Here is an 18,084-nt window from a genome sequence, read left to right on the forward strand (position 1 = left end):
ATCCGGAAACCAATCATCAATATCACCATTTTTTTCCCCCGTGTCCTCACTAACACACTCAAGCCTAGAAAGGTGATCCGCCACTACGTTCTCTACCCCCTTCTTATCTTTTATTTCCAGATCAAATTCTTGCAACAGTAATATCCACCTAATCAATCTAGGCTTAGCATCCTTTTTGGCAAGTAAATATTTCAGTGCTGAATGATCGGTGTACACAACAACTTTAGATAAAACAAGGTAAGAGTGAAACTTATCAAACGCGAATACTATAGCGAGTAATTCTTTTTCAGTTGTTGCATAATTTAATTGCGCTTCATCTAAAGTCTTACTCGCATAGTATATAGTATGGAATACCTTGTTTTTCCTCTGACCCAAAACAGCACCTACCGCCGTATCACTAGCATCGCACATTACCTCGAATGGAAGATCCCAATCAGGAGCTACCAACACAGGAGCTGTCACCAGCCGCTCCTTCAAGATCTCAAATGCCTGCACACAATTATAATTAAAGTCAAACGGTACATCTTTCATTAGTAAAGAGGATAGGGGCTTAGCAATTTTAGAAAAATCTTTGATAAAATGCCGGTAGAAACCAGCGTGCCCTAAGAAACTTCTCACTCCCTTAATAGATGTTGGTGGAGGTAGATTTTTTTTGACTTCCACTTTTTCTTTATCCACCTCCATTCCCTGTTCAGAAATTTTGTGCCCAAGCACAATGCCTTCCTGTACCATAAAATGACACTTCTCCCAATTCAAAACCAAGTTAGTTTCCTCGCATCGTAATAGCACCAAATGCAAATTTTTCAGACAATCATCAAAAGAAGATCCAAAAATAGAAAAGTCATCCATAAATATCTCTAGGAAATTCTCTGTCATGTCATGAAAAATAGCAGTCATACATCTTTGAAAAGTGGCGTGTGCATTACACAATCCAAACAGCATCCGCCTATACGCAAAGGTACCATAAGGGCAAGTGAAAGTTGTTTTCTCTTGGTCCTCTGGTGCAATCATGATTTGATTATATCCCGAATACCCATCTAGAAAGCAATAAAATTCATGACCCGACAATCGCTCAAGCATTTGATCAATGAAGGGGAGGGGAAAATGGTCCTTACGGGTGGCGTCATTCAACTTCCTATAATCTATGCACACACGCCAACCCGTAACCGTTCTAGTGGGTATCAACTCATTTTTGTTATTTTTTATCACAGTTATACCACCTTTCTTAGGAACACACTGTATAGGACTCACCCATGCGCTGTCAGAAATAGGATAGATGATACCTGCGTCCAAGAGTTTAATGGTTTCAGCTTTTACTACCTCTTGCATTTTCGGGTTTAGCCTCCGCTGAGGTTGAACCATAGAAGAGTACTTATCCTCCATCAAAATTTTGTGCATGCAAATCGATGGATTGATTCCCTTAATGTCAGCCACTTTCCATGCGAAGGCTCTCTTATGCTCCTTTAAGATGTGTACCAACTTTTCCTCCATCACACCTATAAGACAAGAAGAAATAATAACAGGTAAATTATTATCATCACCCAAATAAACATATTTTAGATGTGAAGGTAAAGGTTTGAGTTCTAGAGTAGGTGGTGCATCTATGCTTGGTTGTTGAAGGACTAAATCCTGCCTATCTCCCAATTCTTCGAGTCTGAATCGCACTTGCTTCTTCAATTAAGGATTAGCAGTAAAATATGCAATGATATTTTTCCTCTCTTCATCAAAGTCATCCTCACATCCATCATTTATAAGTGCAACTTCTAAAGGGTCTTTTAACTCATCTTGCACGAAATTATGAACAAGTGAATCCAATACATCAATTCTAAAACAATCATTATTGTGCAGTGTGTGCTTTAGTGCATTAAAAACATCAAAAGTGATTTCCTCCTCTCCTACTCTCAATAACAACTTCCCTTTTTGCACGTCAATTAGGGCTTTTCCAGTCGCCAGAAAAGGTCTGCCCAAGATCAATGGCATATCCAGGTCCTCCTCCATGTCAAGCACCACAAAATCTACTGGGAAAATAAATTTGTCCACTTTAACCAGCACATCTTCAATTATTCCTCGTGGATACTTTATGGATATATCTGCCAGTTGCAGAGAAACTCTTGTAGGCTTTTGTTCTCCCATTCCAAGCTTCCTAAACACAGAAAATGGCATCAAGTTAATGCTGGCACCCAAATCACACAGAGCCTTATGAAAACCACATCACCAATCATGCAAGGGATAGAAAAACTCTCTGGATCTTTCAACTTCGGTGGAATTTTGTTTTGCACTAATGCAGAACAATTCTCAGTTAAGTTGACCATGACATGCTCCTCTATTTTTCTCTTGCTTGCTAAGATTTCCTTCAGAAATTTTGCATAACTAGGCATTTGCAACAATGCATCAGCAAAAGGTATATTAATATGTAACTTCTTAAACACCTCAAGAAATTTTGAAAATTGCGAATCAAGTTTCGCTTTCTTCAGTGCTGCTGGAAATGGAGGTGGAATAACAATATTAGATTTTGATGTGGGTGATTGTGTAGAGTCAGATGACTTACCTGTAGATGGCTCTTTCTCACCCTCCTTCTTTCTCTCTTCGTGCTCCAACTCCTTGGTTTCCAGTTTCTTCCCACTTCGCAACTCTACGGCCTTTACTTGCTCCTTTGGATTAGTCTCAGTGTCACTTGGCAAAGTTCCTGGCTCTCGATTTGACATCCTATTTGCCAGCTGCCCTATTTGATTTTCCAAACTTCTTATAGTTGCGTCTTGGTTCTGCATTCGAGTCTCAGTGGATGATATAAAATTTTGCATCATTTGCTCTAAACTGGACTTCTCCTCTTGAGGTTGCTTCACAGGATTTTGATTCTGATATGGCCTAGACTGATTGTTGTGACCACCCCAAGAAAAATTCGGATGTTTCCTCCACCCCAGATTATATGTATTTGAATACGGGTCAAACCTGGGGTGATTTTGGCTTCCCACGTGATTCACTGGTGCCTCATCCTGCACATAAAAAGGATTACCATCTTGACAATCTTTAGTGAAATGCTCACCTTGGCACCTATCGCAGAACACCTCCTGAATACGCGTCGCAGAATTTCCTAAGCTCAATCCATCAATATTCTTATTCATAGCCTCCAGTTGTGCTGTCATCGAAGTGAATGCGTCCACTTGATGAATTCCTGCTGATTTTTGCATCATGCTCCTCTCAGATTGAGGTTGATAGCTACTAGAGGCCATTTCTTCAAACAGTTCATAACCATCTTCCGGCGATTTCCGCAAAAGATTCCCACCTGCAGCTGCATCCAACATAGTACGATTTGCAGATAGTAAACCATAATAGAAAGTTTGTACCACAAGCCAATCAGGCAACTGATGATGTGGGCATCGCCTTAGCATATCTTTGTAGCGCTCCCATGCTTCATACAATGACTCTTGTTCCCCTTGAGCAAACATAGTGATGTCGGTTCTCAGCTTCATGGACTTCGAGGGAGGAAAGTACTTAGTAAGGAACGCTTTAGCCAAATATCCCCATGTTATGATAGAACCTGCAGGTAAACTATTCAACCACGATTTAGCTTTGTCTCTTAATGAAAAAGGAAATAAACGTAGACGAATAGCATCATCAGAAACTCCCTGTTGTTTGAAAGTATCACAGATTTCCAAGAAGTTTTCAATATGAGCATTAGGATCATCAATGGTAGATCCACCGAATTGGACTGTGTTCTGGATCATCTGGATGATTGCCGGCTTTATCTCATACTGATTTGCTGTCACTGTTGGTCTAACGATACTCGGTCGAACATCCTCAATAGTGGGTATACCACAGTCCATCATGGATCTATACACAGGTGGATTATTAGCTTCGCCATCACCGTTATTGATGCGTGGTAGTTCGTTTTCTGCCATCTCAGCTCGTTGTTGTCGTCGTCTCTTTCGAAAGGTTCTCTCGATTTCTGGATCAAAGGGTACAAGTTCTGAGCGCAAGGATGGTAGCATGCACCACTAGAAAATCCTGCAAAGGTAAGATGGATAATTCGTGAGAATATGAAGTGAAATTAAAGAAGATATCTAAGCAGAAAATTGTAAATCAAAAGTCCCCGGCAACGGCGCCAAAAACTTGATCGAGCTTTACTTGCACTATGAATCTCAGAAAATAATTGTATCTCGCAAGCTCGAAATAATCGCAAGTGCACGATGCAAATTATAATATAATATGTGAATATGAGTATCGTCCACAGGGACTAGTGCACAATTTCTACCTAAATACTAATCCTTATTTCACTTTTACGAAAAATGAGTATTGTTTTTATTAACTACTTAATGACAAGAGAATTAATAAACTCAGAAATAAATAAAAATCTAGAATTGAATCAATCTTAGAGAATTAAATTCAAATGATGGAGATAATGTTGAGATTGTCGGGTCACTTCCCCTAGTCGACTCTGAAAATTGCTTCCAACAACTAATTCACGTTTTTGACAAGATTCCCTAATTCATTAACATACTCTTTCAAGTTATGCTAAACTAATTCAATGCTATGAAATAATCAAATGTCTTCAATTATTTATCATAGATGATTGCATTCACAACTTGTGGAATCCCTTAGCTTTTGACCTACTGGACTATCACTATCAACATGTACCCAATTTCATATGTCTATGTAAATTGTAGATCCATGAATCATGCTATTTGTTCCTATCATGAAATTTTCTTTCGAAATAAAACATGATATAAAAATATTGAGAGAGTTAGCTACGCTCCAACAATGCAAAACAAATCAATAGCATAATTAAACATTCATTAGAAGTCAAAAACCAATATTCGTGAGTCGACAACTGGGGTCGGATCCCCTAAATCTCAACACAAGAGGTTTAGCTACAAATAAAACTCATAACTAACGTCAAAATGTTTTTTCAAACAAAAATAACAGAAAAGAATTTAAGAAGAAGAGGAGAAATTGCTTCACGATTGTTCTTCACTCCTTCCGCCTCGTTTCTCCAGTTTCTGATATTTTTTTAGCCGCCAAAGATATGCCAAAAAGATCCCCTAAATTCTAAAAATCAATCCCTATTTATCTCCAAGAGTCCTTGCTTTGCAAATTTCCTTTTTTTACTCAACGACCTGCGCCATGGCCTAAGAATGTCATGCTATGGCGCGAAAAGTTCTGTCTCCATTCGTCACTTTTTCCCAGTTCACGCTATGGCGCAGGAAACATCACGCTATAGCGTGAAAAGTTCTGTTCTCTTTTTTCACTTTTTCCCAGTTCACACTATGGCGCAGGAAATATCACGCCATAGCGTGAAAAGTTCTGTTCTCTTTTCTTCATAATCCACGGTTTACGCCATGGCGCAGGATATGGCAGGCTATAGCGTGAAAATCTCTGCCTCCAGCTTTAACCCAGCACTTTTCGAGCTCCGTCTTCCGTCTTTTTCCTACAAAACAACTTAAACGCATGAGTGCATACTATAAATCTTGAAAACTCGAATTTTAAACGGAAACACGAAACAAACCACAAATCACATGGTCAATGGAACCCAAAATAATCTAACTTAACATGCATTTTTGGGTTCTATCACTGCTCAAGTCTCAGCATTGACTACACAAATAGCGGCGATGAACAAGGTGAGTATAGCAAATTCTGAAGGTGTGACAATCACCATTGAAGAATCACACACTTCTGACAAGGCCCAATATATCAACATCAAAGGCTATGCAGGATATCAAGGTAACCCTGTTCCAAATACATATCATCCTGGTTTACGCAATCATGAAAATTTATCTTATGCAAATAACAAGAATGTATTGAATCCCCCTTCGAAATTTAATATAAACAAGGGAGAAGGGAAACCATCTTTTGAAGAATTAGTAGGTGGTAGCGCTTAATCGTGTCACGTCCAAATTACCCAACTCAAATCAGATAAAAAAATTATGTAGTAGTGAGAGTAGGGATCGTTCCCACAAGGAAAGGGAAATTTAATGTGTTCTAAAATAAAATAAAGGGGGTTTTGAGTTTGAACTTAACTACTGAAAATTTAAAAGCAATTTAAAAATTCAAATTTACCACTAACATGCAAGATTAAAAATATGAGGAAATCAATAAGAAACAAGCCTTGGTATTGGTCGACTACATCCTTGATATCATTCATTCAATCATCGATTTTTTAAAAATAATTAATCCTATCAAATATTCATCATTGAAAATCAAATTCCCGTTTTACCTCAATCTTAGTTAATTAGACTCCAGCGTTCTAGATTAACCCTTACCAATAAATCAACCTGGATTCCAGAGATCTAGATTTAAATTTAAGATAACATTCAAACGAGTAAAACTGATAAATCTAGATAACACAAATACCAACGATTGTATTTAATCTAGTCAAGAGTTGTTCCTACGATTTAACAAATTCAACAGCAGAAAATATTAAACGTAGTTGCTTTGAAAATTAGTTGATTCAAACAATTACGGATTTGAATTCTAATTTAGCATTAGATTGTATAGTGAAATCCTAAGATGGCCAATCCGAAAATCTCACATACAAGAATTTAATAAAACAGATCAACTTTTGATACTCAATAAGGATTAAAGCATGAAAATTGAATCTTATGAATAAACAAAATCAAGGGCTTGTCTTTCTCAACCAAGTTCTAAGACTTAGCTACAACGATTCATGAAAATCAAAGAAAAATTAAAAAGAAAGGAAGAAATCTTTAGTAAAGATAGAACAATAAACCTAGCCGCCAAAGAGAGATGCTAAAGTCTGATAATTAATTGCTGAAAAACGGAAATAATAACCTAATAAAAGCTATAGTCCAAAATAAAAGAGTTTTCAAAAATAAAAATTCCTTTCCGAACAGCCATGCTCGCTCGATCGGTAAAAATTGGCCTATCGATCGAGAGCAAAAATGTGATCCTATTGTTTTGCAAATCCCGTTGGCCGCTCGATCGGTAAGATCTTGCAGATCGATCGGTCAAAAATTCCAGCGCCTACTGTTTTCAACTTCACGTGCTCCGCTCGATCAGTAGGATCTTGCAGATCGATCGATCGCTTCCCTTCAAAATAATTCCGTCATTTCCTTTCGCTCCATAGTTCGTCCATCCATCCGCCAAAACGAACAACCTAACCAACAAACCGGGAAACAATTTATGCAGACAAAGAATATGCAATACGAACAAAACACATAAATAAAATACATAAACGAATGCAAAACAACAACTAAATGACATTAAAATATGCAACAAAAATATAACTATCAAATTCCCCCACACTTACTCCTTACTCGTCCTCGAGTAAGTCATGCAAAAACAGAATGAAACAAAACAAACACATAAACAAGGACGATCATGCACAACATAGCCTCAAAGAAGATTCTCATCTAAAAACAAGTTCACAACTACTCTCGATCATCAATGATACACTTTCAGTCGAATGAGAACATGCGTGTGTGACAAGTTACCCCAACTACATGCAATTTCAAATGACAAAGCTTCAAGACTGTTCGCCGAACTAAAAAAATTCAGTGCAAGTTTCACAATCAAGAACTCTCCTCTCAAAAATCATCAACACAACACAACTCTCTTGAGATATGATTATGCACCAACGATTTTTAAAGTCTCAATAATTATCCACAGACTTAGCTACAACTAGATATGATTCGAATTTCAATCCCCTCTTCTATAGCCCAGATGGAACTACAATCCCATGGAATCCGCAAACTTAGCTATGAAATAGTGAATAGAATTTCATTCATATTCCAAGCCCGAATGGAATTGTTATTGTAAATTTTTTTTCAAAACTTAACCCCATTTAAATCTGCATACTTAGCCAAAAACAAGACGAATAGGATTTCAAACATCTTGCTTGCAACTCGGATGGAGTTAATATGTCAACAATGCATAAAAAAAAATTCAAAAAGGTGCGCCCAAGAGTGTATATGCTATATCAAAGAAATCATCGAGACTCAAGAACTATCAAGTTCCACAAATACCTAATGTCGTTCAATAGTCCAACAGACATCCACAAAATCTAATACATCACTACACTTCACCGGTTAAACATGCGTGCTTTAAATTATTCACCAAACAACCTACGGTTTCTCAAATCTGATCAAGAGTAAATTTCTTTTAAAAAATTCTTCAGTTTTCAACTACCTCGTCATAGGCTAAAATTTCATACTCAACTCATGCATTCAAACACGCAAACACGAATAACAACGACAAACACAATTCACAAAAACTAAAGGCAAAAACTAAACACAAACAAATGCAAAAATCATGCATGCAAATGCAATGCACCCCCCACACTTAAATGAAGCATTGCCCTCAATGCCTCAAAACACAAGACACAAACAACAACTAAACATAATGCAATGCAAAATGTAAAACAGAACTCCCCTGGTCTATCGATTGGCGGCATCCTCCTCTTCAATCTCGGGCGGAGGGACAGGAGCGGCATACTGAAAAGGGAAGCGTGGCGGATAGGGTAGAGCAGCAGGAACGGCGGAGGTATCAATGCCCAGATGCATAGATATACCCCGGATGAGGTAGCCCATAGCTTGAGCGTTGTGAGCCGCCACAATATTGAATGCATCTTGATGATGAGCGAAGGCGGTAAGCTCACGAATGGAGTCGGCCTGGGAGCGATGAGGAGGCTGAGGTGGTCTAGGGGGTTCCTGAGGATGATAAAACGGTCGTCTTGCACAAAGTGCATAATTCGATAAGCCCTCTTGGCCTCGATAGCGGCTGCGTCGATCGCTCACTTAGGTGGCAACCATTCTTCATCGAAACAAATTGAAACCCCGGCGCGTATGCACAAAGCAGTGATGACCATCAGAAAGTAGAGACCCACGGAGGTGGAAGCAATCGATCGACGGATCTCGCTATGGACTACGCGTCCCACATTAACTGGCCACTCCATATCAAGAGCGTAAAGGAGGAGAGCACGCTCAATACTGACTTCACTAAAATGCAATATCAGCATCAGACGCCGAGTCAAAAAAGCATACCATGTGGCAGGAACCACATGCAAATAGCGCTCCTTAAAATTTAATGAAGAAACAGGGTCAACCCACGCAGCTCTAGGATAGGCCAGTTGGCCAAGCAACTCCTCCAAATCCGGTCGAGTTTTAGGCTTTGATATAGAGAATCATCGACATCCGGCATCTCAAACAAGGAATTCAACTCCTGGGGCATAAAAGAAACCAATTTTACCCTGACAAACGCCTTACTATCTGTCCTATCTGCTGCATTAGCATAAAATTCACGGACAATGGATACGACAGCGGGAGGAGGTTGCTTGCAAAATTTTTCCCAACCACGTTCTTGAATAAATCAAAAGACTTCACTATCACCAAAATCCAATTCGAATCCACGCTCGGGAATGGGAGAGCGGTGTACCTTAGCGTGATCATAGCGATCACGAGCCTCTTGATTGACAAAGTGCCCGACGAGGTTGAGGGAAGCGTTTGATGTCCTGGCGCCTTGGCGAGAAGATTCGCCGATTTCACGAGTGCGTTTGGCAGGAATAATGACACAAGTAATAGTAGGGGAAATTTGTCAAACACTTGGCGTGCCAAACTAAACTCCGATGGTGCATCGATAACTAGGGCGGCCGGATGGTGTAGAGGAATTTCTAGCGGTAGGCTGTGAGTAGTATAGGTGCGGAGATCGGCCGGAGCAACAGAGGTGAAGTATAGATGGGCGGCGGCCTGAGATGTGAGGCGATGGCGTGACTGGGTGGTGACAGGCGGGAACAGGTGCGGCACAACAGATGGTGGAGAATACGACCAGAAGTGATGACCGGAGCGTAGTGTGCGTGGACTAGTAATTTCCTGCGATGGAAGAGGAGTGTTGAGTGAGAAATTGAGATTGAAGGGTTTGGGGTTAGGGATTTCAGAAATAGGGGAAGATAGAATGAGAGAGGGGAGAAGGGAAATCTCGCTTAAATTCGCGTTATAAGTGTCTCGCTCGATCGGTAAGATGTGACCGATCGAGCGAGACCAAAATCCCAAAGTCTCTGTCCGTAATAAAAGACGCCCGCTCGATTGGTAAGGATTAACCGATCGAGCGGACAAAAAAAATCCAACTTACTGTTTTTGTTCAAAATAGCTCGCGCTATATCGGTAATAGTTAACCGATCGAGCGCCCAAAAAATTACTAACTTACTGCCCGAGCAAAAAACTTGCTTGCTCAATCGGTAAAGAACGACCGATTGAGCGAGACACAAAATTTTAAAATATTTTTTGGTTTTTTCTAATTTCCTAAAAACAATAATAAAAGCAAGAAAAGAACAAAAGCTAGGAAATAAAAATAAAAACAAGGAAAAAGAAACGAAAAACACTGGGTTGCCTCCCAGTCAGCGCTAAATTTACAGTCAGTCTATAGCTCGACTGCATGCTATGATTCACTCGACATTTAGCGGAGCATCTAGAGTGAGATCATGCTCGTCCTCTCCTACATTCACTTGGACTCCTTCGTAATAGTGCTTAAGTCTGTGGTCATTCACCTTTAATGTTTTGGATGTGTCCAAGCTCTGGATTTCGACTGCACCATAGGAAAAGACATGAGTGATAACAAATGGTCCATTCCAACGTGAACGTTACCTGGAAATAACCGAAGTCGTGAGTGATAGAGCAAAACTTTCTGTCTGAATTCGAATTCCCATCTAGAAATCATCTTGTCGTGGAAGGCCTTTGTCTTGTCCTTGTAAATCTTTGAACTGGCATATGCATCATTGCGTATCTCCTCTAATTCTTGCAACTGCAACTTACTAGCTCGCCACTTTCACCCATCTGCATGTTAAAGTTTTTGATATCTCAATTTTCTCTATGCTCCAATTCAACGGGCAGATGACATGCTTTCTGTAAGGCCCGAAAATATTAAGTTATTAATTATGGAATTTGAGATTTAAATTCTATAATTTGGGGAAATATTAATTGAAGTAATTGTGAAAATTAGAGATTTAATTTTCGAGTCGAAAATATTTAATTTGAGAATTTACGGATTTTGAGAATTAAATTTTAGGATTTTTAAATTAAAAGAATAAAATATTTGAATTAAATATTTATGGGATTTCAGATTAAATTCCAAGATTCAAGAATTCAAAAGGATTTAATTTGAAGATACGACCCGATCAGGGGTTATTTTGCTAATATTGAAGTTTCAAGGGCTAAAGTACAATTTATCTTTTTAATTTTAATTCGAGAATATTTAATTTGAGAATTTTGGACTTTAGATTTAAATTCTAATATTCTTAAATTATTTGAGATTGAAATTGAATTAAAAAATATTGGCCGAGAATTGATTTTCAATTAGCCAAGAATTTAAGGACCAAAATGCAAATATTGGTAGTGCAAGTGGGATCACACGTGGGCTGCATATATCTTTATGTAAATGGATGAACATTTCATCAGATTTTTTTAACAGAAGAAGTCAAGAGAGAAAGCCCATGGTCGATTCTTTCACTTCCAAATATGATAGAATTCGATCCGCCCGGTAAAATTTTAAATAAATCGTAAATTTGCGATCACGGCTTCGAGTGCTACGATTTGACGTAAGTTTTAAGAAGTTATACGATGTTTGAAATTTTATGATCTTGTTAGAATTGAGATATGATTGTATAAATATGTTCTAGTATAGACGACGATAATATATCTAAGACGGATTGAGAAAAGATCGTCGTTTGAACATGTTTTCAAATTTTAGATGTATTTTCGAAAATCTGAATTTACGGGCTGTTGGATTTCGAGATTTTGATGATGAATTGAGATTTATATTGAGTTAAGATCATTGTTATAATGATGTTTGAACCTTTGGAATTACCGGTTTTGAATCATTATGCCGCCGGTTTGAGTTTTGATTGATTAATCAAGATTTGAGATTGTTTACTCTTACATAAGATTGAAATGAGAATGAAAGATGATAGTTGAGATAATATAACTTCATTTCACATTTGAAGTGAAGGATATCGAATTCGAACCGATGAGTTCGAGTTTTAAGTGTTTGAAGTTGAATCAAGAATTGATTTAGTCTCAAGCTATAGATTGCAATTTATATTATTTTTCCAGCCTATGTTCGAGATTCTCAAGCTTCTAATATGCTGGTTTATCGATGATATACAGGCTGATATGCGTTGGTTTAAGTGAAGAGGATTAGTTTTATTGTTATATCGAAACCGGATCGAAGAACGGATGCCGTATGAACTTGTTATGAATTTTTAGAATTGTTTCCATACTATGCCTACTGATGTAGCTGATATATGATGTATTCTTGCTGGTATGAGATTTTTATGAGTTAGATATGATTGTTAGAATTGTTGGAAATGAGTTACGGTTGCCGATTTTTAACCGTTATGCCATTAAGTCAAGAATTGGCAAGTGTTTGAGTTGAGATTGATTGAGCTGAATTGAATTGAGTCATTGTTGATTTATGTAGCTTGAATATACTTTATTTCAGATTTGTATTGAAGTACTTCGAGCTCGCAAAGATCAACATCGAACCGAGATAGAATTAGACAAGGTTTGTGAAGTTAAGCCTTGACGATCAAGTAGAGTTTGAGCTGAATTTTGATAGATTTTGGTTCTGCTATAGCTTGTGAAGATTTGAAGAATTTGACACCACGATTGATAGGTATAAGATGACATCGAGAGTCAGGGATTTAGATACTTGAGAATGATGCTTCTTGAGTTATCCCGAACAAATCACATACTTGTTTATTTGCTTGTTCTTGATTGAGAACTTGTGTTATTGTTGTCGATCCATCTCAGGTAGTGGATCTTTGATTTTGATTTTGATATGATATGATATATAGAATTGATTCTAATGCCAAGTTCTGAGGCGACCTTATTTTCACGTTAGATGTGACGATGATAGATGGATATCCATGTCAAGATCGGATACGAATCTCGAAGGCAGTGATTTGATCTGAATCAATTATTGATAGCGCGCTATATAAATCTTTTGATTTGAAGTATTTATTTTGAAGATTTGATTTGATATGTTTCGAGTCGATATGATATTGATTTTACCTGTATATGTCTTTTATACTGGGGATTATATTCTCACCGAAAGTGTTCGGCTGTTGTCTTGTTTTGTATGTGTGCATAGCAACAGGTGGGGCAGAAGCTAGCCAGAGAGAACATGGGTGGCTTGAGAGAGAGATGTAGCATGTGGTGACTCGGGTTTAGAGTAAGTTGTTATCTTTAGACTTTTTTAAACATGTTAGCAACTATGATATTTGATTTTGTATTGTATAGTTTTTTCATGTTTTAATTTATGAGATGAATGTATTAAGCTTTGGGCTCTTGTATGCTGGTTCATAGATGTATTCTCATGTTACCAAACTTGAATTGATGGTGTTTGGAATTGATTTTGACAGCACAAAAATCAGCAGTGGATTCGAGCAAATGCTAGCTCGCTCGATCGGTAGACTTGCACCGATCGAGCGAGGCCACCTTTGGCTCAAACCCGAGAGTGGGTAATTTTTGCTCGCTCGATCGGTGATATTTAAACGATCGAGCGAGGCTCAATTGAAAAAAAAATTGCTCTTGCTTTAGTTTATTATTTAATTGTATGAGTAATTGTGCTTAATCGTTAATTGCCCTTAAGAAGAGATTAGCAACCCGAGGTCCTCACAACAGGTGGTATCAGAGCGTAAGTTTCTCGGACTTAGATAGAAGTTGATCGGGGTAGATCGAGTCACATGAATTTATAGTAATTGCATTATTATGCTTTACTTGAATTGATAAATTGCATGTGAGTATGATCTACGTTTGCAAGAAATGCATGTTTTACTGATTTATGATTTTATAAATTCTTATCGATTTTGTATAAGGATTTCCCGGGTGACGTAAGCACCCAGAATTGAATAGAACAGTATTCTTCGGGTGCCCCAGACTAAACAGAACTGTATTGCTCAGCTGAAAGAAGTATCTCCGACTGAACAGAACAGTATCTCAGAGAACTAATAAATGCGATTGCAGGTAGAATTTGATTCAAAGAGCTTGATTAAGTGTTTGAATCTTAAGAATATACAGATGAATGTTGCATTAGATTGATGGTATACCAACTAGAAGCAGAGTAATTCAAATACTGAAGAATGAGTTTCGAAATTTTCAAGTCTACTACAATTCTTTGAATTGTTGATAATAAAGAAACTCAAGATTGAGTTGTTTATTAATGGATTGAATTTGGAGATTATGCATGAGTAACTTTTGGCGACTGAAACATTTTGTGACAGCCATAGATAGGGCCAAGAGAGCTGACACTGAGTGATGAGGCAGAATGAAATTGCAGACATGCCACAGTATGTGAGATAATCACAACTTTAGCTACAATTTCCATTCCAGAGCCGATACAAAGTAAAAGAGATGAAAGTAGTTCCTTTAACTTTAGCGGACCGAGATAGATTAGTCTGGGTCTGAATGCAGAGTACGTTTGAGATTATTGCTCTCATTGTGGAGGGAGACATCCTAGAAATCGATGTAGAGAAGTTCTGATAGATGTGTTAGAATATGTTTCAAGAAAATCAGATTCAGAGGAAGTTTGAATGAAGAAAAGTCCCAGAAATATACAGAAGATTAGAATGAAATTGCACCTGAGAATGAGAATTGCAGGTAACAAAGTTATTTGTTTTAACCTGTTATTGTTACTGGTGCAGGAGATATATTGATAGTTGAAAGTTTTGTTATGTCTTAACCTCTATATTAGAAAAGAGAATCTGTGAATTGAATTGAAGAATTGAATTACCGTTGTTGATGAAATGAAACTGAACATGACTTTGTTCGTACTTGGAATATCTGTTATGTTGCATGATAGGTGATGATGCAATAACCAAGTACATAGTAACCGAAGATTGATTATAAGAAGTGATTAAGGTAGATCAGCAAGAACATAAAATGCATATGAATCTGATGATATGATATGGAATCTAGACCTAAGATTCTTTGATTTCGGTTCAATATCTATTATGTTTGACTGTAAAAAACATTCCGAATTACATATAATCTATACACTAGATATGTTCAAGATCTAAACTAGCATTGGTAGATATGCCAATGGTTAGAGATTGCAGATATGTTCCAGGTAAGATTTTCGACTTTAGTTTAAGTTGTGAACTGGAATTCAATAATGAAGTAATGTAGTAGCCCGTACCCTAATTGAGTAATTAAAGGAATAATGTTAATTAATTGAATTGGGTATCGGACGGATCGGAAGCTCCGAAGGCACGATCGGAAGTTCCGAACAGGATCGGAAGCTCCGATGAGCGATCGGAGGCACCGATGTTATTACGTCAGGCATGACGTGTGGTTGGATCGGAAGCTCCGATCAGGACCGGAAGCTCCGATCACCCCTATCCGGAGTCAACAAGTGATATTTTGACACGTGGCAGATCAGGATCTTCGGAAGCTCCGATGGCAGGATCGGACGTTCCGATCGGGGTTCGGACGTTCCGATCGAGGATCGGAAGCTCCGATCGTTGTCTATAAATAGAAGGCCGAGACTTCATTTCTCCTTGCCAATTCCGGATTTCCTCTCTATTTCTAGTCATATTCGAGCTGTTCTAGTCTTCTTAGGCTTGGTCCGGAGGTCGGAGAGGCGTTCGGTAGTCGTAGCGGAGTCGTGCCCAAGTTCTGGAGGCATCGACATCAAAGGGCTAACGACGGACGAAGGTATAGCTTTTGCTCCCTATAAATATTTAGGAGTATGCAATAGTTTAGTTAAGGCTTTTAGAGCACTTTGATGATAGTAGTATCATTTGGCAGTGTAGAGCAGACTATAGGCGTGGACCTAGAGTTGATAGAGCTTGCACTGTATTGAGGTACGAAAGTACTGTTCGAGATATCCTGACTGAGTATGCATGTATTATATGACTGCATGATTTATATGCCATGATGTTATGCTGCATTCATTTGCATCTTGCTGTATCTCCTTCGAGATGTCTGTAGTAGGGTTGTACCCTATCCTGTTAGTGGATGGACTTCCATCGATTTGGGTCCGGCGTATCCACAGTTATCTTGGTATGGGAGCCACCTCCTGAAGCGACGGCACAACGTGCTACATACCAGGGCCCGGTCTGTCTCTGTTATCTGATCCTTGACCTCGAGTCTATAGGGAGTTCACTTTGCATGCATGTATACTCATACTCTCGTGCTGAGCGTTTTATGCTCACGTCTCGTACTCTGTATTTTCTGGACACCCTATTCCATGGGGCAGGTTTGCGATTGGACGAGGAGGGTGGATCCAGGAGGGGCTAGTCAGCGGTTGGCCGGCTGGAGCTTCGCTTAGGTTTTATTACTGTTGTTTAGGTTTATACAGCTATTCGATTTGGTTGTATATTATTGGATAATTACAGATTCCTTTACTTGGGATTGTATAATGTTATTTGGATTCCGCAGTTTTATTCTGATATCTGTTTAATTAAGTTAATTGCATGCCTAAGTTCTGTTTAGTAGGTGATCCGGGTAAGGGTCACTACATTTATGGTATCAGAGCATGCAAAAGATTTCTTGGGATTTAGTCTCATCTTGAGGTATTTTTGTAGATGTCAAATCGTGACGACCAGAGTTCTCATGGCAGTGTTGGTGGGCGTTGGGGTGATGCCGACCGGGAGCCTCGTCGAGAACGGCGTCATCGTCACCATGACGACGAGCGTTTCACTGTGCGTCGATTCTTAGCTATGGGTCCTAAGCCCTTAGTTGGAGGTGAGTCTCCGGAGGATGCGGAGAACTGGTTAGACCGCATGGAGACGACTTTTCAGACTTTCCAATGCACCGATGAGCAGAAGGTGGAGACCCTTGGCTATCTTCTAGATGGGCGTGCGCGCAGGTGGTGGAGGTTTACTTCTGCACCTTTTGTTGCGGCGAGAGGAGTGGCCACCTGGGCCGAGTTTCGCACAGCTTTCCAAAAGCGGTATTTTCCTCCTGCACTCCAACAGTCGAAGGCGGGCGAGCTACTGAGTCTGCGACAGGGAACCATGTCTATCGATGAGTATCAGCAGAGGTTCTTTGATCTGCTATCCTATTGCCCCGAGATTGCTGATAGCTCAGAGATGAAGTATAATCTGTTCCTTCAGGGCCTTAACCCTGAGATCCATGACCGTGTGGCGGTTGGTGACGACATGTCCTACGAGGGTTTGGTGAGCCGTTGTCATCAGGCAGAGGACAGCATTCGACGGAACAGGTCTTTCCCTTAGTCGAGGCCTGCTAGTTCTTTGGGTCCCCGTGCCCAAACTTTCAAGAAGTCTGGATCTTCTTCTTCCTCTGGTTCTGGAGGTGTTGTCCATTACGGTAAGAAGGAGAAGTGTGATCACTGTGGGAAGAACCATCCATCCGACAAGTGCCGTAGAGCTTCTGGAGCTTGTTTCCGTTGTGGAGAGACTGGTCATATCCGGAGGGATTGTCCACAGTCTGGGGGAGGTGGTTCTGGTTCAGGATCGGGTTCTCAGGCTACCGTTCAGCAGAGGTCGCAGGGACAATCTGCTGGGAGTTCTCATTTGAGGCCACGAGCTCCTGGCCAGGTGTTTGCCCTGAGACATGATCAGGCTGTGGAGGAGAATGAGAAAGTCATCGCAGGTACATTTATGCTTTATGGTATACCTGCTCTTGTACTTATTGACACTGGTGCATCTCATTCCTTCATTTCTGCACGTTTTGTTAAGAGGCATAAGTTACCATGCATTGCACTAGACGTAGTGATGTCTGTTTCTACTCCGACGGGCCAATCTGCTTTGGCTAAGCGTCTAGTGATGGGTTGCCCTTTAGAGTTCGAAGGAAACATTCTGTTAGCGAATCTCATGGTCCTGGCGATGGACGACTTTGACTGCATTCTGGGAATAGATGTGCTGACTACCTATCGAGCTTCAGTGGACTGCTATCAGAGATTAGTACGCTTTCATCCGGAAGGGAGTGAGAGTTGGTTTTTCTATGGTAAGGGAGCGCGACCCCCGATGCCTTTGGTATCAGCTTTGAGAGCCTGTCGAGCTCTGGAGTCTGGCGGGGAAGGCTACCTTATCTATGCAGTTGATTTGTCCGCTGAGAGTATTGGGATAGAGAGCATTCCTGTTGTGGATGAATTTCCAGATGTGTTTCCTGATGA

General features: G+C 39.5%; 2 protein-coding genes and 1 non-coding gene across 3 annotated transcripts; 1 reads left to right on the plus strand and 2 right to left on the minus strand.

Moving 5' to 3' along the window:
* Positions 1-1,677: 1,677 nt before the first annotated feature.
* LOC140863927 (uncharacterized) lies at positions 1,678-2,163 on the minus strand. The gene has a single exon (XM_073267731.1). The coding sequence runs from the start codon at positions 2,161-2,163 to the stop codon at positions 1,678-1,680; it is 486 nt and encodes a 161-aa protein (XP_073123832.1).
* On the minus strand, positions 2,163-3,899 carry LOC140863938 (uncharacterized). The gene has a single exon (XM_073267744.1). The coding sequence runs from the start codon at positions 3,897-3,899 to the stop codon at positions 2,163-2,165; it is 1,737 nt and encodes a 578-aa protein (XP_073123845.1).
* On the plus strand, positions 3,361-3,467 carry LOC140876745 (small nucleolar RNA R71). The gene has a single exon (XR_012148981.1). It is a non-coding gene; the product is annotated as a small nucleolar RNA R71 (small nucleolar RNA).
* Positions 3,900-18,084: the final 14,185 nt, after the last annotated feature.

The sequence above is a fragment of the Henckelia pumila genome, chromosome 1 (genome assembly GCF_033568475.1).
Source record: "Henckelia pumila isolate YLH828 chromosome 1, ASM3356847v2, whole genome shotgun sequence".
NCBI classification, from domain to species: domain Eukaryota; kingdom Viridiplantae; phylum Streptophyta; class Magnoliopsida; order Lamiales; family Gesneriaceae; genus Henckelia; species Henckelia pumila.

Excerpts from the sequence above, each read along its gene's own strand:
- LOC140863938 (XM_073267744.1), bottom strand. The coding sequence starts at position 3,899 with ATGGCAGAAAACGAACTACCACGCATCAATAACGGTGATGGCGAAGCT.
- LOC140863927 (XM_073267731.1), bottom strand. The coding sequence starts at position 2,163 with ATGCCATTTTCTGTGTTTAGGAAGCTTGGAATGGGAGAACAAAAGCCT.